At 38.9% G+C, this 26,435-nt stretch overlaps 1 protein-coding gene across 1 annotated transcript in view; it reads left to right on the top strand.

Moving 5' to 3' along the window:
• Nucleotides 1-26,435, top strand: part of tafa3a (TAFA chemokine like family member 3a) — an 84,509-nt gene that overhangs the window by 29,013 nt on the left and 29,061 nt on the right. The window contains exon 2 of the mRNA XM_018661817.2: nt 19,364-19,476. Coding sequence (XP_018517333.1) covers nt 19,365-19,476 — 112 coding nt within the window. The 5' untranslated portion in view covers nt 19,364. The remainder of the gene's footprint in view (nt 1-19,363; nt 19,477-26,435) is intronic.

Raw genomic sequence — 26,435 nt, 5'->3', positions numbered from 1 at the left:
AGAGATGTTAGGGGGCCACAAGCCAATGTCTGGATTACTTATGCATGTGCCTTTGATAGCAGAAGAGCATTAATTCATTTCAACAACTTGAGTAGGTTTCCTGAATATATTCAAGGCAGCTTGACATACCAGTGATCACAAAGACATATTTTATGAAACGGAACTTCTCAGTCCTGTGAGAGGGATTATTCAAGGCAAAACTAGGATTCCTCACATTTCTGGGTCAGATAGCATCCATAAATCTTCCTTATTGAAAATGTCATTTCTGCCCCACCCCACCTGCTTCTCTATTCAAAAAGGAAAAAGTAAGAAATAAACAAAATCAAAGGAGGAATAAAAAAAGATTGTCTAGACATATGTTGTGGAGAGACAGATAATTGAGGCGCACTGTCCTTGATCTGGAGATTAAATTTTCATTTATGGAATAAAGTACAAAGCTGAGAAAAAGCCTTCAAAGAGTCTCAGTGAAACTGATAACACAGCACATATCAACATTCACCTGACGTTAGGTAGAATGCCATTATAATATGTGCTGTGCTATCGTTTCGGGCCAAACGCAATGAAAGCAGTTTTCAACCTTGGGGCCTTGAGCTCGCCTTGCAGGCTGGCAAGTGTACCACCAATTATTTCACCACAATGTCAAGGTTGCATACTTTTCACATTTTGAGCACCTCGCCACGCTGATGTCTGCTTGTGAAGCTACTAGAACTGAACAACAATATATTTAATCAGCCATTTCCATTACTTTTATGCTTGATATTATAATTTTATGTCCCTTTATGTCTTGGTTTGATTGGCACCCGAGGCATTAAAGTAAATGTCCTTTGTAAAGTGGTGTCAAACGGTGTCCGAGCTGTAGGATTAGACTGAGATGGTGATAAGTGAGCAGGCAGGAGCTAATTAAGTGTTGCTTAAGCCTCCGAATACAGTTTCATATATCAGTAATCCTGTATGACCTCGGCCACTGGAGACCAGAGATTGTTGGCTTAGACACAGAAAGCTCACTTATATATAGAATGATGTAATAGATTTCACTTTGTCCATTAACAGATCATTTGACACTGTAATTAAAAACAGCTCGCAGTGATGAATTAATCAATTCCCCCAAGTGGGGTTTGTAAGATAAGCTGAGAGCAGTTTCTCTCACACCGGAGAGCAGAAGGTACGCAAGGTATTTAGATACTTTGGAGAGGAAATTGACAGGAACTGTGATTCAAGTGACTCTGCAGCTGAATGAAAAGGGTGAGGCAAAGTAAGAAAAAAATTTAAAAAAAGGGAGGGGGAGTGTGGGGAAAAGAAAGAAAGCAGGAAACATAGCAACACATTTCTGATGATGCATATTCTACGCAAACACTTACACTTACAAACAGCAGGTTATTAGGATTTTACGTAAATGCTACACCCAATTTGTTATTGTTGTTGTTGTTCTACCATTGCAGTAGCTGTACATTATTATTGCCTCTTACGGAGAGTTTTAAGCGGCATATTGAGCAGTTGCTTAATTAAAGAAAAACAACTTTTATTCATTTTTGACTAGATGACAGGTCCAACACGTGGGAATAAAAGGTAGGTATATAAAAAGAATAGAATCTGTAGAATAAAAGACAAAATAAGAGAGACATTTAAAGTGCTGTATCCCTCTATATCCCAACTCCACCACATAAACATATACCTCACACTGCAAATCCTGAGCCATATGGACATCCCCTAGGCTCTCTCTGCTAGCCTGCACCATTGCCGTGACAACACACTAACGCTCAAAGGAGAACGATCACTAGAGGGTGGCACGTAAGCCTCAGGTTACCTAAGGAAGGTCTGCTGAGATACAAACTCCCATCTATCTGTGGATATTCTGCTGTTTTCGGAAATGTGATGATACTTGGTGGCTTTGTTTTCAGGCAGTTAATCACCACTGTTGTGTTGCTTTGACAAATAGGTAATAGGTAGTTATATCAGGTTTGTGTAGTGTTTATGTAATGTTGATATCATAGAATAAATCTGACACTTTCATGTCATTTTCAGTGATAATATATAAACGGTGGAAATCAATCTAGCGCTAGCACAAGACTTGAAAGCGAACTATCTACTCTTCCTACCCCTCCCTCTCCCACACTTCGCCCAGCCCTTCACCTGCATCCTCGTCATGTATGCTATCTTAGCCAATATAGCAATCGTCTGTGCATCAGCCATAGCAATGCTGTGCACCAGCTAATGCTAGCTTTAAGTCTCTGTGTCAGAAGAGTAGTAGACCAGAGGTGCTTTCAGGTGCTCCCAACCCAGACTTTGGCCTTCTCTGATTGGTTAGAAGGGTGATGCTTGCTCAGAAACTTCAGAGGGGAATATCTCTGCACTGCTGCCAGGCTGCTCAATGAGTCTGGGTAACAGAATCCATTGACAGCACCTTTCCACATTAAGCTATGTTTTGGGGTGTATTTCAACTAAAACACGTTGAGAAAAAGTTACATACTACAACTTAAATTTCGTCACCCTCTTAAAATAATTGCCTAAGTCATTTTTTCAGATTTTTCAGGAAACACAAAAAACTGAACCACTTGTTGAATATATGATATTTACTAACAATTTTAATCAAAACAGTTACAACAACAGATGCCTATTGACATACAAACCAGAAGGTCAGTCAAACATGGAACATGAGAGAATTAAATAACTTAGGCAAATTAAAACTAAAAAAGTCACACTCTTGACATAGGCAATTATACTAAAGGGGTAGAATGGCACGATCTGTTTAACTGAGGATGTAGGCGATTTTACCAGAGGTGGCCAGCATCATGAGGAGATGATTTAGGAAAAAAAAAAAATAAATAATAATAATTGTAAATAATGTAAATGTAATATGTAATAATTGTAAAAAAATGACTTAGGCAATTTTTTTAAGAGGGTGATGATTTGTGACATCCCGGTTTCTTGAAAATTAGGTTATTATGTAACTAATTAGCAGAACCAAAAAAATCATGAAAGAAACATAATGTTTACATAACATTTTTATGAACATACCACAGGTATCTGCAAAATGTTTACAGTCCAAGTATGTAATTGTTTTTTGGTGCAATTATCTGCTTCTGGCAACTAAAGCATGAGTTATATTTTTATGGTTATGATAAGGCAACTCAGAACCCTTGGTCACCATCCCCCACCCATCTGCCCTGACCTCCTCCATATGACTCCTGTGCTGTATAAGAACTTCATACTACCTGGATTGGAAATAAAATCTTGCCAGTGAATGTAAACCAAGCAGCAATTAAATGTTCATCAAAATGCATTTGGCAACCCAAATGAGTCACCATAATTTGCTGGTTGCACAGTCACATTAACTCAGCTTTAATGGCAAACTGGATTTTTGACTGACTTGTCTACTCATGATGTATTCAGTATATTGTGTCTGTTGTCAGTACTCTGTATATCTTTATGTGTCACAGGTTTTAACAGCTTAATGCTGGAATTTGTTTGCTTCCTGCATTTTCTGAAAGGGACTAAAACACAGTCTCCATTTTTGAAAAGTAGAAGGAAATGATTGTTAACTCTAATACAGTTCCTGCAAGCCCCACTTCATATAGTGCAACTTATGGATTTCATTGAATTCTGTAATTATATGCAGCACCACATTCTCAAGAAGTCACAGGAGACGGGGCATCCTTGCTCAACTGACTATATAGGTGAAACAAATAAACAGTAAACTCTTCTTCCCATTTGCAATTGTCTGTGTACCCATGAAAAAATGCAGCCTCATTTATACTTTAAATTAGCTTGCATAAATAGGCTGGAGTGTGCCCGGAAAACACAAACACAAGACTCCCCGCTGGAAAGGCACAAAGGAGCAGCGCAGAACAAAATCTTTTCAAGGGAGTCTAAAAGGGAATTAAGCAAGCCTGTCAAAAAATTAAACTGGCTCTGGTTTGAAAAGGGATTCTTTTAGCTCCTCTCTTCTGCCTCGCCATTCCTTCTCCCAGAATACATGGGGCCCTGCCAAGACACTGCAGTCCACACTGCAGATCTTTCTGCCATGGAGGAAAACCTCACACAGAGACTGTTAATACTGCTCATTGTCTTAAAAAGAAAACACTTGAGCAATGTTTTTTTCTTATTTTAATCCAGCCTTTAAAGACTTGAGTTTGTGGTAAACCAGTTCATCTCTTATTCATAGAAATCTTTTTTCGCATGCTAGTCTGCAGTAGGTCGTTTAAGGATATACCAACTCAGCCAGACTTAGGATCACAAGATCTGTGATTCTCAACTGGACTGATCTTTGAATATCTGCCTAAGCATCCATATTTTTGGTTGTTTTCTGATGTTTCAGAGGTGACCATTTCTTTCTGTTTTCCACAGCAAATTTTTTTTTCCAGCATTGAAACATTGTTACAACAATAAATACAACAACATCAACAAGCTAAGAAAACTGTGTATAGACAGTATCAAGTTGACTTAGACTCACCAACAGCAAACAGCTTTGACAATTTCCGGTCTAAGACAGTGTACAGAAGGACTGTACACTGTCTTAGGAGGGAGGAGAAATGTATTTAAAAGCTTTTTCCTGCTCAGTTCTCACTCCAGGAACCAACATGATGTTGAGGAAAGATACCATGCATAGTGCTGCATCTGTATGCGTCAAAATAGTACACAGGTATAAACAAAACAAACATGCAACATCCTCATGTATCAATGATAAGCCTTTAGCAAAAACTGAGCAATGTCAGATGCATTGTATAGCAGTAGTAAAGAGCAATTAAACAGCTGTTAATTCATATATCAGAATCAAATTTCGCATTTCTAGATGACAGCAAAAAAAAAAAAAAAAAAAAAAAAAAAATTACACCCCTTACTAGTGGAAGGCAGGTTCGACTATGTGTTTTACTATTCTCCAAACCAATAAGGAATTTGGAAAAATCTATCATGCACAAGATTTGTAGCAGACGTTCACATATACATACAAATAAGAAAATCATGTGTCTGCTCAAGAACTTCTCCTGTTTTGTGATTATCTATTTATTATGATTTGTTAAGTAATCAGTACTGGCATTGGTTATTTGTCTGTGCCCTGTGTCCCGCACCATACCCAATAACTAATGTTTGTGTATGACTGTGTGTCAGGAGAACACAGTGTTGGAGCTTTGTATGGAGTAAAACTAAAGTTTGAAATTGCTCTGAGAATTAGCTTGTCCAAACATGTCAGAGGACTCAGTTTGACATCCAATTACGGCTGCTGCTCTCCCAGGGCTATCGCCTGTAACAACTTTTATTAACTACTCTCTTATGAAAAATGAATTCAAACATTCTGCAAATCCTCACTAGATTGGTGAGAGGTCGGAGTTGACGTCTAATCCCATTCGAAAGGTTCATTTTTATGGCATCAGCCGCGACAGTCTGTGTGGTGCTCTCACCAGCAGCTTAGAGGAAGAATTAAATAAGTGGCAGTTGCATGAAAACATGCAATAGACCATGTCTCAGAGTGTTTCAGCTTAGTTGTCATAAGTGTCAGTGAAAGCCTCTCATTGTATGTTATAGTACATGAAATATCTATCTCAGCTGGAACCACCCCTTCTCTGCTTTCTTCCTCCTGCCAGAAGGTGATTAGATCAGTTTAGTACAGTGGCGTTGTGCCCAAATGCCGCCAGAGATGCAAATTTTGTTTTTCTTTTGTGGCCTGCTCGCCCCAGTTGTTGTCTCTGTCTGCATTTTGTCATCCGGTGTTTAGTTCTTCATGGGTGACTCACTTGCATGGACAGTGTTTTACCATGCCCAGATTAAGCTGGCTTGTTCTCTTTCATGCTGTGCGACTGGGCTGCTCTTCATGCTTGCTCTTCCCCCGTTCCCACGCGTTGTGCTGCATGTTTATTATTTATGAATGCATGCAAAGCTACTTCTGCTGAAGCAAATGGAACGGGCAGCCTTCCTTGCTCCGGTGTAAATAATGCATTTGGCACGAACTTACAGTCTTTCAGAAGTATTGGTGGCTTTTTTAGGTGGTGGAGCACAGTGTTGTTTTGGAACCATGTGAATACTGGCCCATTTCCCAAAGTGTTGCCCTTTAGAGCCACTGGCTCTCTCTGTTGTCCTAAAGGGGGGCTAATGAGGTGCAGTGCAGTAGTTCCAAGTTATTTTTTTGACCCTACACTTATTATGATGCAGAACAGAGAGTCCAGCAGCAGCAGCGAGGGGACTCATTATTTAAGTGGTACTATGACTAGTAAGAGTTGTTTGTTTTCCTAGAAAGCTCTGCTGTGCCACAGTCTGTCCATGAACACGACAATGCGGCTGAATGTAGCCTCTGACAACAACAAAACCAACTCACTGCTCCCAAAAAAGAACTTATCAATGACCCAAAACTGATTCACTTGTAGCAAATTCAGGAGCCCCTGGTTAGCATTAAGGCAGAGGAACGCCCCACTCCCATTCACTCTGCCACTATCTCACTTTATTATAATCTTATTTCTCTTTACAGCTCAGCTCTAGAGTTTAGTTTGACCTATTTAAGACTCAGTACTGTAACTGCAGTGTGCTGCTCAGTGAACAAAAGGATGACATCATGAAGCTGTCATTTTTCTGAGAGACACACAAGCCACTCTAATGTTGAATATAGGTTAGTAAGTAGTTACCACATGGAGCCTCACAGAGGTAGGTTTGATTTTCAGAGAGGCAGGTAAATAAGAGCTAATAGCTTTTAATAACTTTTTAAACATGTGCTTTCTCTAAACTGTGATCTGAACTAATAAAGGGAATATTGAACAACATGTACCAAAATATACAAAGTTTTTAGTATGTTTAGTTTAAACTAAAGAGATCATCTGTAGCAGAAAGCTAGAAGTTCTATAATGAGTTTTCCCCTCCCTTGACTGAAACAAGACAAATGATTTCCCACTGGATGATAATCTTTGTCAACTTAGGTGAATGTAGATAGATGGATCATAGATTTGTGCATTGACTTGGTGAACATTCATAGCTGTAGATCAGGCACACAACAAGCATAGGTATGATTGGGGATTGGTAAGGTCGGAGGGACCAGCTACACCTGACTTGAACCAACAATGTTTACATTTGTAATCACAGTTCAACAAGTCCTCCAACCCAAACAACCATATAGGTTGTTTGTCCCTATCCTCAGATACGACCCATAGGACTGAACCAGCAGCAGGCATGCCAGACCTTCATCATCATGATAACATTAATAAACATATAGTTATGGAATGGCTATGGTTTGGTTAGGTTTAGGCACAAAAACTACTTGGAGGCTTAGGAAAAGATGGTGGTTTGGGTTAAGTCGCTTTGTTCAAAGTTGCTGTGTTTAAAGTTGTGCTTTACACATGAGAAATGAACAGCAGGTGTGATTAAACTGAGCGTTACAGTCAAATGTTACAGAATCAAATGATTCTTCTCTCACTTTGCCACGTTTACAGTCGTGCACATAAGAACACTCCATACTATGTGTCAACATCAAGGGACATGTAGAAGTTGTCAAACTAGGTGAGAGACGCAAAAAACAATTCTGACATGTTAGTGTTTTTGTCATCACATTGTTACGCACTGCTCAGAATAATACAAGCATCTGTCAAGCATCTGTCTCACCTGAGGCTTTTCATACAGACATGTCAGTCAGTGGGGACCTTTATTGGGCTGATGTTGTGTAGTGTGAATTCAATGTAAAACTGTAACTATAAACAAGTTGCTCAATCTCAATCATTTCACCGGAGTTTCCCCACAGAGTAGCACTGACTTTGTGCTTGTTGACAGGACACAGCAGAATCCATTTCAGCCTTGTGATTACAAGGAAACATATTCGAGTTTTCCTGAGAGTCGTTACAGACATACATAAATTCACACCTATATGTTCAGAGCTCCTTCCTCAGTAAACCACTGATGAGTGTAATGACCTTTTTAAATGAAACCAGTCCCAGCTGGGGGTGGAATTTGATACTAACAATATATACTATACTCACATATGTATATATGCACACACCTCGGTCCATTAGGGGTTATACTGGAGTAGCAATCTGAGAGCCTAAAAAGAACCACAAGGAAACAATCAGGACTGCATTGTGCTGTCTGTGGAAGTCTAATTCAGTTTTATGTGGAAGCAAGAAATGAGAGTGTTAGAAATATCTCCCACTTCACTTGCTTCTGAAAATTGTTGAGGACGAATGTAAATTGCACGCGAGATTGTTGGTCTGCTGGTTTAGCTCAGCCGTTACTCATTTTACTTGGGCTTCGTTTCTTGATAGTTCTTATCTGCTCAGTCAGTCATTGGAGCTTAATTGTATGAGGACCCGAGTGAACACTGTTTATTCTAGAGTGACTTATATTGCTTTAAAGCAGCAGAATAATTTTCTGCTTCAGCAGACATATTGTTGGATGAAATGTGGAAATAAAGCTTGAAGATCCACTTAGCGTTACTTTGATCTTATTACAGCTTATGCCTGGCTCACGCATTCAGTTTATGTCAAAATACTTTTCACGGTTTTTGAATATTCATTTAAGTCAGTGGTACATGTGGCACACACAGTCCAAAACAGCATTTTGTGACTGACTTCATATCAGATGTGACAACAGAGCTGCTGAGGGAAAAATAATTTAGAAAAATAACCCAGAAGAATCAACAAACCTGCCTCTGTGTTTAAAATGCAAATTACTCAAAAGTATCCACAAGATCACAAATTCTGTGTGAGTGAAATGTTAATACAACCAAGACAGCATTTATCAACATAATTTGGTTTCTGAATTCTGACTGGGTTTTAGGTTTTGCATGTTATTGTTCTTTGGCAGCTCTGCCAGTATTTGTGAAAAAGATCCTCACTCATTCAAAGCATCAAATTAGAGATTCAAACCTTCAGAAATCCAAACTCTAACCTTGTATGCTCTTCCAGTTGATAACCTGCAGCTGTTCAGCTGACAGCTGATAGCACACTGAATCTCAACTACAGAACGTTTTTAACTTCTTTTTTATTATTAACAAACAATTTGGCAGCAATCATAAAATGTGTGAAACTTCAACTCCCCCTATTTAGTATTTATGAGCAGTATGTAGGTTATGTAATTCATAAATGTTAATAATGAAACATTAATGTAGTTTTTAGTGTGCTAGAGTGTTTCTTGATATGTCATATATTGTTATATGTCCAAAAGTATAGGTTTTCCCATGAAGCATCTGTAACTGTTGTAGAAACAGTTAACAAACAATAAAACAGTATGATATAGCTGGAATACTGTGTATTGTTAAATTGACATTTAGGGTTTTTTTTTTTTTTTTTTTCACTCATATGCTCACAGGTGCATTTAAAACTCTTGAATACACATTCATTTGAGGGTTCATTCACATGATTCACTTACTAGATTTTTTTTCTTCATCAGCAGAGAAAGTGTGCTCAGTTGTCATGGAATATAAATTAGAAGAGGAATTATAGTTGTTGAAAAGTAAATTGATAAACACTTGGTTGTATACTGAGAATAATGTAAAATAGTGTGAGTTAAAATAGTTTTACTAATTAGGATTAGGATTAGGATTTTCATCAACATTTCTCTGGAAACTGTTGTTCTTTATGGAGTTTAAAGAGGACATATTCATTCAAGTACTGAATGGTGACTTATAAATATGAATGTAACTGTACAGTATGTCAAGAATTAATTTTCCTTTTGAATTTTCATCCAACCTCATTGCAATGGAGATGTACAGTCTGCTGAACGCTGCATGGTGTTATTTACATAAAAAGTGACTGAATGGAAAAACATAGTGCGTTCTTATGCCATCTGCACTCTTTTAAACCCACAGTAGCTGACTCTTCCTCTGTTCCCCATGCTCGCGTGGTGTGATGATGCACTAGGACAGCTATCTGATCCCCGCTGCGTTGTACCGTGTGTCCGGTGGCACAGAACATGCTGTGAGGACACAGGATGAGTCAGAAGCAAGTAGACCTCGCTGAACCACAATAGCGGGGGGAGATAGAGAGATAGAGAAGGACAGAATGAGATAGAGGGACTAGCCAAGTGTGTCAGAGGACTCCAGCTACACAGAGATGACCTCTGCCTCTGCACCCAAGGGGATGTTTTCCAACAGGTCTGAGCCTAATGTTGGCTTCTGGAACTAAGTACTCGGCCTCCTCTGGTCTACCACTTCCAAACTAACACCATCCCAAGCCTGGCGGGAGTAAACGCTGGAACACAGTTGCAATCCTCCACCCCTACCCACTACATTTACTGCTGTTTTTCATAACTACAATTTTCTCTGTCAGCATTTGACATGTTGGAAGTCACTGCAACTCACATAGTTTGATACTGGGGAGTTATTGAGCCAGAAACAACTATGAAAATCAAGTTGTTACACTTGCTGTCTTGCTATGTTTATAGCACACATTCATAGCCACACATTCACTCTTAGGAAAACAGTGAATGGTTTAGATAGTTTGTTCACCAGATATTTAGGAGCCACTGTTAAATAGCGCGGACTAACAGGTCTTCGAACACTGTTGCTGTTGTCCCTGGGAGCACAGTGGGGTAAGCTGTAATTGATTGGTTGAAAAAAACAAGTGAGAGAGTTTGCCACATGCACTCTTTTTGCCACATAATATTGACTGAATTGATGCTTTTTAGACTCAGTGCCTTTCAAAATGCCACACCTTCTCCTTCTTTTATATACTGTATATATGCTGCCAAGGGTGATGGTTTGGTTTCAGAAGTGAATTGGGGGACACAATAAAGTCAGAGGCTCTTCAACAAAACAAAATTTAAAAAATAATAATAATAATAATAATAATAATGCAATCTCCTGCATTGATATATAGTATATTTATATCAACAACAAACTGTGAGGATGTTGGTTATCCTGCCTTCCATGATAATGGCAGTATAACAAAAATAGAAATGCTGAATGGCTGCATTATTTTTTGCACAAACACATATACTAATGGTTAGTTTCCTCAGTAAAGACCTCTTAAATTATGCTGTGTTTCCATCTTTACTGCAGAGAGCACTGTTATTCCCTGTATGATCTGTATTATTCCTATCTTTTTATGAAAACATGAATTCTCTATAGCTACTGTAAAGAGACCCCATAGATCGTCTATGCAATCAGCTTATCATAAGCCATAGTTATGTTTTATGTGACTCCATAGCGGCAGTAGTTATTATGACAGGAGCAAAGAGTGAAGTTAGGTGACATAGCATAAAGAGCAACAAAGTCTGCATTAGGAGGAGGATGGCTTGACAACACAGGACTTTAAACATGTGAGACTACTGTTTGAGTCCTGTGTTAAACCAATAGTAATTGTTATTGTGTCTTTCAACTATGACCATTCCACAACCCTAAACATGTGTTTATTTTAATTTAACCATGATGATGCCGGTCCTCTCACATTAAGGAAATACTTTAACCCAAATAATGATTTTTTCCTAAATCTAACCAAGTAGTTTTTGTGGCTAATCCTCATCAAACCGTGCCAGTTCCATAACCATAACCATGTATTTTTATTGTTACCATGACTACAAAGGTCTGATATGTCCCTGGTATGCTCAAATACTGGTACTGGTACTATCCAATGGGTCGTATGCAAAGGAAGGTATAAGCAACCTATAAGGTTGTTATAGTTGGACGACTTGGTGATTGTAAAATCCTAGATTAATATGTACATGTACGTGTTAGTATTTATAGTAGTTAATATTTTAGTCCCAAAACATGCAGAAGTACTTTTTTCAGCCTTGTAGTCCTCCTCTTAGACTGCATATAGCCTCAACAACCCTTGTGAAGGTAGGGCAGCATGTATGTCACCTGAGAGGCGAAATCCAGGGCAAAAAAGTCAGCAAGGCACTTGCAGCTGTTTGTAAAACTTGCTGTGAGCAAACTACAATAATTTAAGGTAACTCAGAAGAGTATATATATCACCATTTTGATCAACTCAGTGCTTCTACCTGGATTATTATAGTTATAGACAGTAGAGAAGTTTTAGTCAGTCAATCAAATGTGGGACAAAGCTAGGATTCAAATGGAAATAATGCCATTGTGTATTGTTGGGAAATGTGATTTGCATGATTGTGAATCACATTCCACTTTAACTTTATGGGCTGAAACATCTGTGTGGTCCCTTGGGACTGCAGAGGTTCATTTAATAACCTAATATCGTTGTCTCACCTTGCTGCATGTAACAAGTCTGAAGCTGTCTGAACAAATTTTAATAAATTGACTTTAGAGTTTAGAGCTAAGAAAAACATAAATGAGCCTGATTATACCTTGGTTTTCAATTTGCTTTTTTTTTTTTTTGCCTTCCTCTTGTGATGCTGTCATATTTACATACTTAGAACATCTTGCACTTGACTGCCAACTGAGCCATATGCTGCAGTGTTAATTGTGCATTTGATTACATGCCATGCACTATTCCCTAAGAAGTTATAATTTTGTCAGGTAATCAGTCCTGCTGAGTTAAAGCTGTCAGCGACAGGCAGTCTGACGTTCATCTGTGACTTCTTGTGTGATTTTCTCATGGCAGTCAGTTGTGCAATGTGCAAATCTTTTTCTTGTTTCCAGTTGTCTGTAGGATTGCTCAGGATTTGTGGGTAGAAAAACATGCTTGGGGCAGATTCCATCACTTTATGGTAATGGCCATTCCCTCAATCCATTCATCTAGGGATTTTAGTAGCATGCATTCCCGCTCATCCTGTCATTATAATCCCTTTTGTAAAACAGTCGCTCTAGCAGCATTTTGGATTGGCAGTGTCTCTGCTCCCGAGACACTTCCTGTATTTCACCTCATTATTATCAGGAGATGTGTTTTAAAACAAGAAACAGAAATACATGTCAGACATCTTCCAGTGTGCTGGAGAGGATGGAGGAAGAACTAATTATTATCATGACAAAGACTGCTGTAAGCGTTCACTTCCCCCTGCATTAAATTACATATCTCAGATCCAGTAGCCAGAGAACAGCAGGTCATCACAGACTCTCTCTGATCTACTTAATATTAGGTTGACATTGTCATTTTGTCTTTAACACCCATGACTTCTCCTGTAATTCAGTCGATAAAAAGACTGTAGTTCCCCTTAATTGTCCCAAAACTTCCCAAAATCTTTTATGTCTGCATATTTCTGTTTTTTATGCAGATTAAATGACTGGTGGGCATCTGATGTATAAAGTATACTCCAGAGAACTGAGTGTTAGATTTAACTTAGCTGTCATATTGTGAAATAAAAGAGTACATGGTATGTTTTGACACATTAGTGCACTGAACCACTCAATATTAATTAGAACATATGCTCTAACTGTAGTATACACAGTGTATATACTGTATTACATCCTTCAGCCCAGCTGCTCTTCTTGTACACGTTTCCTGATGTTAAGTGCATTTCTTTGACTCCAGCAGGGAATTCATTTTATAAACCATCATGAGTTAACCACAAGGTCAATGAACGAGTTCAATACTTGACCTTTTGAGTATTACTTACATGGCTGTATTGGATTTGGATGCCAACAAAAAGAAGTGCCTGCAAGAAAGTAACTTACAGACTTCTTCCAGTATAATGTATCTTTATTGCTTCAGTATTTGGTTTGATTTGATCACACTGCAAAACAAGAAAACCTTGTTATCACTTTCACCAAAACATTTTACTGTTTGGGCTTTAACAGAAGTATTGCAGTGTTGATTGTGAAGCTTAAACATTAATTTATCTAGTCAGATACTTTTTATTTTTGTATCCAACTTGCAACATTTAAATATACTCATAACTACGCTGAAACGATTAATTTCTTTACATTGTTCGTTACATCCTTTCAATTGTGAATATTTGCTGCTTTTCTCTTTGTTATATCAGTATAAACTGAATATATTTGGGGTGTGGGCTGCTCAAACAAAACACATTTTAAAACATCACAATTTTATTGACTAAACGATTAACTGATGAATTGAGACAATAAGGGGCAGTTTAATTTATAATGACAATAATCACTGGTTGTAGCCCTACCTATAACCTCATATTTTCTATTATCAGTGATGGTGGTTTTAAATCCCAAGCCTCTGTTCCATTAATCCCTCTACAAGTAGTGACAGTGCAAACATGTCAGTCCTTATACACTCATGCTGTGCTGCTCAAACCTTCTGAACTTAAGTTTAAATTGTAGTGGAGCTCCTAAGGTTGTCAGTGATTCCATTTGAAGGAATGATTTCAGCCATAAAAAAACAAGGAGTGTTGGGTTTGATATTTAACTCTGCAACATCATCAGAGCTAGAACAAGCTGATACTGAATATACAGTATATGATACTGTTAGATAATGTGAAATTAGATAGTTATGGATAAACAAAAGGGGAAAATTGTGTGTTAAGGCATAATTAAAATTTCAGGAATAACATAGATTTAAAGTCATATGAGGTAAAATATACAAAATCTTTTAGCCTAATGATTAATGTGTATACCACATAACTGCTGAATTCTCAGCCGGTGGACCTTTGTTATATGTCATACCCTCCCCTCTCTCTACCCTTGTTCCCTCCCTATCTCTCTCTAGACTGTCAACTGTCAAAACAAAAAAGAAAAAAAGTATTTCAGAAAGTGTCCCAACAGCAACTAAACTGAAGGTTTAATTCAGCTGGACTGATGTACTACGTTTCGACACACTCTATGTTTTCTGTGTCAGTATAATAGCTGTTTATGTAACTGAGGGAAGGCTTGGCCTGGGGCATGACTGCCGGTACACAACCGGCAGTGTGTCATATTTAGATAAGAGGTAAACAAAAACGCCTAACATAAACAACAACAGTAGTTTTGTTTTGCCCTCCAACCACAGCAGCCACCTCAAGCTCGTCCACTCAGTGCCGTGTATCAGCAGTAAATACACTCCTCTGTCTTATTGGTCCCATTGACTCACTGCTGCTACAAGGCAATGGGTGCTGTGTGTGTGTGTGGTGGTGGTGGTGGTGGTGGGGGGGCTTTTGTGGGTGTGTGTGAGCACGTTTGTGTGTTGGCTGCGTCTGTCCATTAGGCTGTAATCAGAGGATTTTTTGTCACAATTAGCAGCTGTGAGAATCGCTAATAACAGAAGGAGTAGGGGATTGAAGGGTTCTGGAAATTGGATGGCGGTAAAAAAAAAAAATTGGACAAGAAAAAGTTTGTAATTAACTTGCAAGATGAGTCACTAATTCTATGTTGTTAAATGACACTTTCTTGTGGAAAAGCCACATTTTACCAGCACCTGTTTTCTTGAGAAGCAGCTCGGTGAAATAATTTGTGGCGTTCATACTTCATTGAGCTGGTGTTCCTGGTGCGGTCAGCCAAGCCTGTCTCCTAAAAATTACTTTCATATACTAGTAAATGTCTGTTACGTTTTGGAGGAAACATAATTGGTGTGTGGGTAATGTTCACTGGCAAAGGTTTGTTTTCCAGTTCTTGTATGGCGGAGAAGTTTGAGGCAGGTTTTCTAGGTAGATCAATGTGGCTGTATAATGCTCAGGGCTTTCACTGTAGACCAGGGTAATGTCCTGTGTCTTTCTTGCAGTTAAGTTTAAGTCAAGTCAAAACACTAAGTTGGGGAAAAATAACAATTTTGGTTACATTTCGAACAAATAAAATGTCCTGTCTTGTATCACTCTTGACTTTTGAATATTGAACCAAGGCCATGATCTGTCGCTTGTATCGACTTGCCTAAACAGAAACAATAGTCAAACCTAAACTGCTACAACAACATATTTTTGGGAAAACAAATTTCCTTATAGCTTGCAAATTAATAATATATAAAGGTCATTTTCAGGATGCAGGGTCATTAAACAGGCAGAGCCTCAAAACATGAGACTTCTCATGGATTTGCAGTCCAGCAGCCAATACGTTTTTCGTGAGGAACTGAAGAACTGAAATATAGTAAGAGCTATAATATATTCACTTTTGCAGATACTGCATTTCTAGTCACCTACACTCAGACCTTACATGCACAGTTGAATAGGTTGTAACTGTGTAATAAATTTATGAGAGAACAGAAAAGGTTCACAGGTTGGAGAATATTTGTTGGCATACTGTGGCGAAACCAATGTAAATAACATGATACCCAAGCTGCATCCAAACTGATCACCACACTAAATGTGTATGTGTGCCTCCTGCATGTAAAAATCAGACTTAACCTGTGCCTAAGTAGGTTTACCCTGATCAGGCCATTTTGTGATGAGCCACCTGGTCTCAGTGTCACATCCATCAGGTGGAGTAATTTTCCTGTTAACCAGCTCCAACAAGCCACCTGAACACTACTGGGCACTGAGATGGAAATCATAATATTAGATGCTAGATGTTTAAATCTAGTTTGGAATAAAACCAGGCATCCTACTGTCCAAACCTAAAATCAATAAACACTCACAGACTAACTGCTTGACATTTCATTTTCTACAAGCAGGGCAGCATGCACTCAAATTCCAATTATTTCTGGAGTTCAGCTGTCAGAGAGATTTATTAGTTTTCTCTTGTCTTATTACCAGTAACTGCAAATAAGTAAAAATAAGATTTTGAACAGGGGGTGGAATATTTAATGTGGGTGTATTTCTTTTTTAAGATAAAGAGAAGTGGAAGAAATTAAACTGAAAGTGAGGTGGAAGTGTTGAGCTGGTCTCCAGAGCAGGACTCACATTATACGTACTGTGTTTGCAACAGAGCTCCAAATTTGCTCTGCCAGAGTGAAAAATCTTTTTTTAATCAAGTTACCATTTCATCTGGTTTGGTGTTGGAGGCGTTGTGTGTGTTGGTATTGAACCAAACTACAGGAACTGCAGGTGAAAATTAGTTTTATGGCTCTGTGGGAGTTAATTTAACTGGTCAGTCCCTGATGAACAAAGTAAAAGATCAAATCAGCCACTGTAGCTGCACTGGAGGCTGCAGTGTGTATCTCTTTTGGAATGTAATACTGTATAAGAACCAGGCAAATTCAGACAATGCCTGTGGGTAACCACAATGGTCAAGTGGCCAATTGGAAGTTGGTTAAGATGGAGTCCACTAAGGGGCCTCTAGACATTAAAGGTACCTGTGGTGTTTTGTAGACATACAAAGTTATGTTTACATTCCCTGTTTCTTAAGAAATCCTTATCCTTGAGGCTTATTGTTGAATTTATTTCTTTCCTCATAAAACACAAAAGCTGATTTTAGAGGAATCTGAAACCTGCATTGTTTAGATCCATGTTTTCTAGTTGGCAGTCTCGCATCCAAGCATGCATGGGCATCCTCATGAGTGTGCATTAGATACTAAAAACATTGCTACCAAATGATGAAAACTTTAAAGGATACATTTAACATCAGAAAACTTTTTAGACTGACTTCAATTCCAAAGCCCTAACCTTTCTCAAGAAATATAAAGTCAAAGCAATGATAATGATGTCAAAACGTCTCAAAATGTTGCTTAGCTGTTGTCTTGAAACTTGATTTTTCAGAAGAATTTAGTGAGGCTTAGATATATGTGTCAAACAATGTTTGTAGGCAAAGTTTGTCTTGATTGACAGGTGTCTCAGCCTGTCACAGTCCGCTTTCATGGTTACTACTTTTTCGCCTCACCTCAGGTCCATCCAAGCCTCTAACCCTTTTGCCCAAAGCTGGATTATTTGGCTTCAACACCTGACCAAATGGCAATGAGTGTAAATATATAAACCCCAGGCTTCAAATAGTCCCTTATAAATCTGTGGGTGATGTTACAGACACTGTGTCTGTGTTTGTCTTAGTCTGTGTGCTCATAACATCCTGGTTGCGTCAGCTGTCTGAGACTGTACAGAATTAGAGTCTCCCGTTTAGATCTCACCCAGCTCTGGCTGTCAGTACAAAGGCAGTCACAGCAAAACATTTCCCTCACATGCAAGCCTCTGCCAGATAAGCAAGAGTTGATCTCTATGCATGAAACCAAGCATTTTACTAATTTGACTGGCTGCACTGGAACAGAGTTCAAAGCAGAGCTGTGATTTGCGACTGCTTCCTCACGAGAGAGGAGGCCAGTTCTGTTGGCAGTGAGATGAGCCACTGATTGCAATGCTTGTACCGCTCTCCACGGGCCTCTCTCGGATGGAGATGGAGAGTATTACTGGACAACAGTCCTCTGAAAGTACAAGGAGATTACCGAGCAGAGCACATTAAGACAGACCACACAAACAGCATTACTCACCTCCCAGGTAGCAGGATGACTGTAAGTGGGCAAGAAGAGACAGAGAGGGCAAACATACTTCATTTGCTCTCTGCCTCCAGGTCTAAATTGATATTACAAAATGCAGTCTGTTTATGGTTTCTAAAATTATCACTGAACGTGTCTTAAAGAATGTAGTCAGATACCTGCACAACACCTACAACACATCCCTTCCCAGTTTCACGTGAATTCAGCCTAATGTTTTGTTGAATCAGCATGCAGTAAATCCCTTGTTTGATGCATTTTGATTATGCTGAAACAATGTGAATCCCTGCATAATATTAAAGGGTAAAGAGGGCTGTATGGTGGACTAAATCACAGAGGATTGTGGAACAGTGAAAATGGCTCAGTATTTGGTGCTAACATGGCTAACATGGTTACACAGTATATTAGCTCCCTGAACTTCTTTTAGTTTTCTCTGTACCATTAGCTCCCACCTATCATTTTGTACTGCCAGAAAAGGGGAAAAAAGCTCTCCAAACAAATGAGCTTGCAATCTCACAGCTAGCAAGCTTGTCAGTTTGGTTGCTAACAGGACAGTAAGTCCACATAGTTTAATTAAAAGCAGTAGTCCAATTGGTCTTGTCTCATTACTGTCTGTAAAACTTTGCTCTTTTGTGAAGCAGTTAAGCTCTAACAGAGGAGGTTAAATAAAGTTGGATTTTGTAGAGCACAGCTAATAAGCTACTAAGTCTAGTAAGTCGAGTCGGGTAAGATCAGTACTGTCAAGATGGCTTGTCATTGGTCAGCAGCACAAATTAGCATATCAGAGTTCAGTAAAGTTTAACTTGACCCAGAAAATTAGAAAATTAGCTCAGATTTGCTTTGCCCCAATGTCCAAGCCTAAACATTGCAGCAATTCCAATTCCAAAGAACAGAATTAGCTGCTAAATTTCTGTGTTTTAAATGTTGACTTGTCCAGGCCTTGATAGAAGACGTTTGTTGGGACATGGTACTTTGATATTTGCTGGCAGTATGTAACTGCAGTTTGCGCGCCATGGGGAACCCTTTTGTTCGTGGCCTTCGGCAGGCTAATCCTTAACACAGCCAAGGCGTCCAGTTAAAGCTCTGTAGATCCGAGCTTTGTGATTCCAGGAGTTACTCTAATTGACCACCTCTGACTGCCAAGTCAAGGCTTTGGGAGCTTGTTGGCATGAGCTCAAGTGAGCCAGCCTGCACATCTGAGTGTTCATGTGATGCAAAAAATGGCTGATGATTTTTGTCTCTACCTTTTTTTCCAGAATGCGGAAGAGGGACCTACAGAGCGTGTGCAGAAGGGCGCTGCTGCTGACCATCTGTATGGTGTCTCTCTGGGGACAACTGACCAGCGCATCATCACACAGAAGTCACATAGGTACAACACTGCATACGTTTTTTTCAGGGAGCACGGTGCTTTCATCCAATGATGTTCAAACACACATTCATACCAAGATCTGCTACTATTGACTGATCTATAGCTATACTATAGACACCAGGGAGGAAAAAAAGGAGTAATAAAATGTTATTTATTAATGTTTTCTCTATTACAGTTATTGCCCATGAAAAGTCAAAAAAGGCTGATCCAGGAAACAGTTTTTAATGTATTTTTTAAAAAATAATGGGCGATTTCATTCAGGAGGACAGGAAAACAGACAACAGCAGCATCAGACTGTGGCAAATACACCAGCAGGATAGAAATTTCATGGCCGTTAATGGCATTTGGAAGAAAAACAAACACACTTTTTCACGTATTCTGGCATTATTCTTTACTGCGTGCCTTGCTGAATAGACTTTATTGGGCATTGTTGAGAAAGACAGTGCATTACTCATTTATTTTCCCTGTATACTGTTTCTCTTTTCTGTTTGTTGATTTCGCAGAGATTTAAACCAACAACCTTTCAGTCATAAATGTATGTGAAGTCAAATACACTGTCTCGTGTTAACTGCTTTTAGAGAAGGAGAAATGCAGCATCTTTATGATACAAATACTGCAGTATCCTACAGTTTTACAATAAAGAAGGACAATAAAACATTAAGATACATCATAACAAATATGATATAACAGCTTATACTGAATCATCACATGTGAACTGTTGTGGATGGATCACAGTTGAGTTATTTCATTGTTCACTGACAGGAAATGCATCCTGAATAGACTGGTACAGCAGTCACATCATGTCACAACTGATTCTTTACAGTGCAGGTCAGTCACATGTGCAGGCCACAGTTCACCTCACTGACTTCTAAAAACGAAACCGATATAATTAGCTGTGCTTTCTTGCTCTCTATGCTCACTGGCAAGGTAAAGATGCACTGTAAGGCTTTGTTTTGTGCACATGGGAATTCAACAATTTAGCAGTCATGCAAGTCAAGCATTGCATGGAAAAAATGTAATACCAGTACAGTAAGTGTGTGAATGTGTCTGTGTGTGTGTGTGTGTGTGTGTGTGTGTGTGTGTGTGTGTGTGTGTGGCAGGGGACAAGACCTTTCAAAGCAATTTCCCTTAATGGAGAGATGGCCTGATCCCTGGGCGTAACGGTAGAAACTGTGACTACACATTGAAATAATGAGCCTTATTCCACTAGAGGACAAACAGCACACAATGGCTGGAGGGAAACATCTCCACTTTAGCAGAAAACAAAAAAACATGACCAGCAAAAGACTTTGATAGAGCATCAAAACCCAGGCCCGTGACAGAATAGAAAACACAGGGAGAGGATACACGTAATTTGAAACAAAAAGGATTATTGCATATGCCTCGTTGAGGTGTGTTTCAGTTTAAATCAAAGACAGACGAAGGCAAAGCTGTGACAGCAACTTTCTGTGACCACTCCATTTAATTTCTGGCTACGTCCCAAATCCACATAAATTATATTCAAAACATTCAGTATAAAGACTAAATTGATTGATATTTTGCTGCTGTTGAAGGCTGTTGTCCCACAATACAATGTGCAAATGGAGGAAATGCTCCCATTATATTTTACATAACACAGTTAGTATGTATTATGGAAATGTCGCACAGCAAAAATGTCTGCCGTGAAAACAGTGTTGAACAACATCACACTCAATAATGAATTCACGAGTGAATTCAAACGTTGTTAGAATAAATGTGCAGTATTGATTTGTGATGCAGAATCTTTAATGGCAATGAGTGGGTCATCTATTAATTGCAACTGTTGGTCGTTTGATCCCCAGCTCCTGCAGATGTCCATGTTGAGGCAGTCTTTTAGCTAGACACATAACCCCAATTGATCCAAATGGTCAGGCCAGTGCCTTGCATGTTAGCTTGCTTCCAACAATGTGCGCTTGTGTGTGTGTGTGAATGAGAGGCAAATGCTTTAGATGAAAGCACCTCAGAAACTGTCTATCTATAGTGTATTTGCCTTTTTTGTCACACATACAATCATGATAAAATACACTATGTGGACTTGTCTGTCCACATTCCTTTGGGTACTTTTGTTCTTGGGCTGTTTTTCATAGTTTGACCTGGCACCATTTGTTCCCATTAATCAAAATCTTCATGCTTCAGCATATAGTGATATTTTAAACAATAGCGTGCTTCTGACTTTGTGACAACAGTTTATGAAAGGTCCTTTCCTGTTTCAACATGACCATGCAACGGTCCATAGATACATTTATTTTCCAGTTTTATATAGAAGAACATGACTTGCCTGCACAGAGCTCTGACCTCAACCTCATCCTCAACCTCATGAACGGTGACTGGAAGCCAGGCCTTTTTGCTTAACATCCGTGTCTGAACTCACTGATGCTCTTCTGGCGGAATGGAGGAAATTCCTGCAGTCAGGTTCCATAAACTTGTGGAAAACCTTCTTAGAAGAGTGGAGACTGTTATATCAGCATATTAATTGATTTTGGAATGAGGTGTCTACCATTCACAAGTAAAATGTTTGCATATCCACATACTTTTGGCCACGTGTTGTATTAGCTTTTTCATCCACTGCAAATCTGCATCATTCATGGGGGATCTCATGTTTACCTTTCACCTTCTCATGCGATAATCTAATCAATACATTTAAAATTTACTGAATATATTTGATGATTGTTCTGTAGACTGACGGTAGAGTAGTAAATCCCACTTGTTTGACTGCAAACATGTTGGATAAACCATTTAATCTTCAGGCTTACATCACTCTGTCTTTGGTTTTGCATTTGTTCCACTCTTGTGGTTTGTGCGCTTATTCCTGTGATTTATTAGGAGAGAGAGAGGGCCAACACAAGTAGCCTGCCCCCGTTCTCCCCAGGCAGCACTGACACTTAGGTAATCACGCAGCCTGTCCCCACAGAGCTACGGAGGTCAAGTCAAGGTGGGCCCAATAAACAAACCTCTTTAGCCCCTCTGTTTATTGAGGTGGGGGCTTCACCAAAGCAATTGAACCTTTCACCATAGCCTGACTGGAGCACAGTGAGCTTACAACGCGCACACATAACCCGTGTAATAAGACCACTGCATCCCCCAGAGCACCATCTACATTCATTAGCTAGTCATGAAAGAGTGGAGAAAGAGAGGAGGGGCGAGAGAGGGTGCGAGAGGAGAGTGGTCTGGAGAGTGAGGGCGATTACAAGCACCTTTCAGCTGTACAATTTGTTCTGGTCCCGTCAGTAGGATTTAGACTGATGATATGACCAGGTCAAATGGGAGCCTTATTGTTCAGCTATTTAGATACTTGAATACTTTTTTTTCCCTTCGCAGTAACTCACTCTAACACAGTAACTTCCACTGTCTCATTTAAAAAACAGCAATCAAGCTCTCTGTGGTTTGTTGGTCAGTGTCTGCGAGGGCAAATGCTGAAATGTGGCAGAGAAGGAAAACAGGCATGAAAAACACATTTCCCACTGAGGCTGTGTGATGCAACACGGCAGCAGCTCCCTCTTCTTGAGATAAAAGTGCTCTAAGCAGTGCCATTTACAGGTCGTAAACTCTGTTACATTTTTAAATATAAGGTGTTAAGCCACATGGCTCATGGATAGCTCCACAAATTAGGAGTCAAAATGACTTTGGAGCTCAGGTTTATGCTAGGTTTAAATCAAGGTCCTGTTCTATATTCACACGCACACAAGGGGCCATGCTGCCTTATTAATAAAATGAAACTGTGCACTGGCTCTCATTTGAATTCAGTGGAATATTTCCATATTTGCTTATGGTAGAGACTTTCTAAAAACTGTGTGATGCACTCTAATGGCTCATTCTCAAGCTGATTTTCATGCTTCAGGGGATTTTTTTTTTGTATTCTATGTAAATTGGCTTTAACTTTTTTCCCTCTTCATTTTCAGCTTTTCATATTGGGAACAAACTGATTCTCTGGAGCCCAAATTAATAGCAGAATCCAAGAGAAACTTTTTTCTCTCCCTGCTGTCCCAGTCAAGATTATTTTTTAGAAAAGATATATTAAGATGTGTCACATTAATAAAATTTGAAGCAAAATATGCTTACTAGATAAATTAGAATTGTTTCCCTGTTCCAGCCTGGAGGGAAAAAAGACTGTGAGGATGTGAGGAGAGCTTTTCATCCTTGATGGGTCTTGATGAGAACCAGGCAGCAGCAGGGAACCTTTTTTTTAGTGTTTAAAGGATTTAATTTTTTATTTTTTTTATTTTATATTTTTTTTACGTTTAAAATAATATAATTTGTGACAGTCCAACTTCAGATATCTGTGGAGTAGCTTTAGTCATTGTGTTCTTAACAATGACTATTTGTGTGACTGTTTTTTGTGTTCACAGTGTAGCGGCAAAGAAATTAAAAAAGACATTACTAGATTATTTAAAAAATACGTTTATTTTTATACTGCATGGTAGTCTCTTCATTTTGTACAATTTCTGCTTTTCTCTTCATTGATATTTTGTTCTATGGAGCCCCAAAACTGTCCAAATGTAACAAAAGAATCCCAGACAAGTCAAAAATATAAATGAAGACATCAATAAATAATGTTGTTAGTTGAATAATTGAAAGGGAGTGTAAAAGAAAAAAGAAAATCTCTCTTCCATTGTGGTATTTGATGAAGACAAATAGAGATATGCACTTGAAGATGAGGATAATGTTAAGAGGGTTTTATGCAAATATCACATAGTTTGTGTAACTTTGTAATATGTCTCTTGTTTGTCCAGTTTGTTTAGTCTGTCACTGTATGTCTGTTTTAATTGTGACTTTCTATGAATACAGGTGAGAATCACCTAACCCTAACCCTAACACTCACAGAGTGCATAAGACTGAAAGTTTTGTGGTTTCCAGTTTGCTTTCATGTTGTATGGCCCACTTCTAAACATGTGCATTGGTATGTGTGCTGCTTATCCCATAAATTTTACATTGTGATGATGTAATGCAAATGAAAATTTCTTTCACAAGCCCTGGGAATTGAATAATAAATATAGGTATAGAAAAAATATAAAACATGCATGGATTAAAAATGTATAATATGATATCTTACAAATATCTAATTTATCATGGGAAAATAGGGAATAGATAATTAATTATGTGGACCAATACCAAAAAAAAGAAAGAAAAAGAAATTTCAGTTTTAAAAAATTTGTGGCAGTGAAAAGTGAATATAAGAGTACCATAAATAAAATTTTCATGTATAAACAGCTTTATATTTTCTTTTACACTCCAACAAATTATTTATTGATGTATTAAATTCTTAGTTTGACTTGGCTGATGTCTTTTTGATATATTCTGACAGTTCTGGGGCTCCCTATTTTTATACTATGTAAAATGATTATTTTTGGACTTCAATTAGTATTAGTCAGGAAACTTAGTCACTGCTAGGAGAATGTCAGATAAATTGTCACTGACTGCAAAACAAGCCATTGGGTTTACTGGCTCTGTTTCACAGGTCACAAAGTGCCTCGTTTGTCAGTTACCTAGACAAACTAAGGCAGAAGAATTCAAATGAAGAAACATTTTCAGGGAAGGTTTTCATCCGAACCAACTGGACCCACGCTCTGTGCATTTTCTGCCTCATTATTTCTCATCCAGTGCCTCAGAACATGCGATCTTCTCATTTAGTGGCCCGTAAGGAGCCATGTAATGAAGCACATACTGTATCTGGATCTCTGTTGTTGTGTGATAGCATACATCAGCCTGCACATTCCACACAGCAGGTCAGCATGGAACCCTTGCCCAGGGATAGCATGACATTATACCAAATGGCGGCAGAGCAGGTCACCCCCACCCTGGGGAGGCGCAGGGATGCTGCCGCGAAGCATTCGTGCTGACATTTGGAGAGCAGGTGGACGACACAATGGTGGACGGAGATAGTGAGTGGAGGGAGATTGAGATGGAGATGTGGGGCTGTTTGAGATGCACTGTGGGGATGACAGGGGTCAGCTCGCCCCATCTCCCAGTGGCAGCTACTGAGATTAGAAAACCATCAAACGTCCTCTGCTATACGCATCTGAATGGCAGCTGTATAGATGAGCCATGAGTGGCTGCGTGTGGCCTTGGTCGTATCCTCTGTGTGTGCGGCTGTGTAACCAACAGTGGGGAGCAAGGGGATAGTGTATGTGTTGAGAGAATATCAATAGTTTGATTCACAAGCTTGGAGGAAATTAAAGCTAACTCCAGGGCTTGTTCTTTTTATCATGTGTGTATTGTCAAGGTGATAAAAAAAACAGATAGCTCTCTTCATATCAGCTGCTACATTGCTGAGTTTGAAGGGAAATTCCAGGGTCACACAACTTATTGTTTCAACTTTGGCCATCGTTCCCATCTGGAATCATAATGTTGCAAGTAAATGACCAAGATCTAGATGTATGTATCAATATAAAAAAAAAAAAAAGAACTCAAATGAGAGAGAGAAGCAAAAGCAGGGGTTGAACAAACCCCCAGGATAGCCAAAGTTATTTGAAAGAGAAAACAAAGGCGAAAGATTTTTTTTTGTCCCAAATGGTCTGTTAACATCCGTCGGACTGAATTCACTGTTCAACTTTGATCCTAATGTACAAAAGCTCAAATTATTACCTTCTGTGTCCACCTGAGGGTCCAAGTGACATAAATTTCATCATCTGCCCTTGTCTACAAGTGTGCACCTCAAAATTTATGACCATGTGGACTGAATGTATGAACCATAGAGGCTGGCTGCACATGTGAGAACAGGTCCACCAATGCAGATGTTCAGTGTAATATAAACAGAACAGAGTGGGTGTCTGCTGTCCACCCCAGCTGGCCATGTCTGTTTTGGAATATATCAGGACTGTATTTAATGTATGTTAATGTTTCAATGTATTTCAGATTTACTTCCAAATAGAGTTAACACTGTCAGGTCCCTATTCCTTGTACCATCATGCCGTGGATTTGTTCTGAAGTTTTTCACTGCAGAA

The sequence above is a fragment of the Lates calcarifer genome, linkage group LG12 (assembly GCF_001640805.2).
Source record: "Lates calcarifer isolate ASB-BC8 linkage group LG12, TLL_Latcal_v3, whole genome shotgun sequence".
In the NCBI taxonomy this organism is placed as follows: Eukaryota; Metazoa; Chordata; class Actinopteri; family Centropomidae; genus Lates; species Lates calcarifer.
This window is presented reverse-complemented; position numbering and strand designations above follow the sequence as displayed.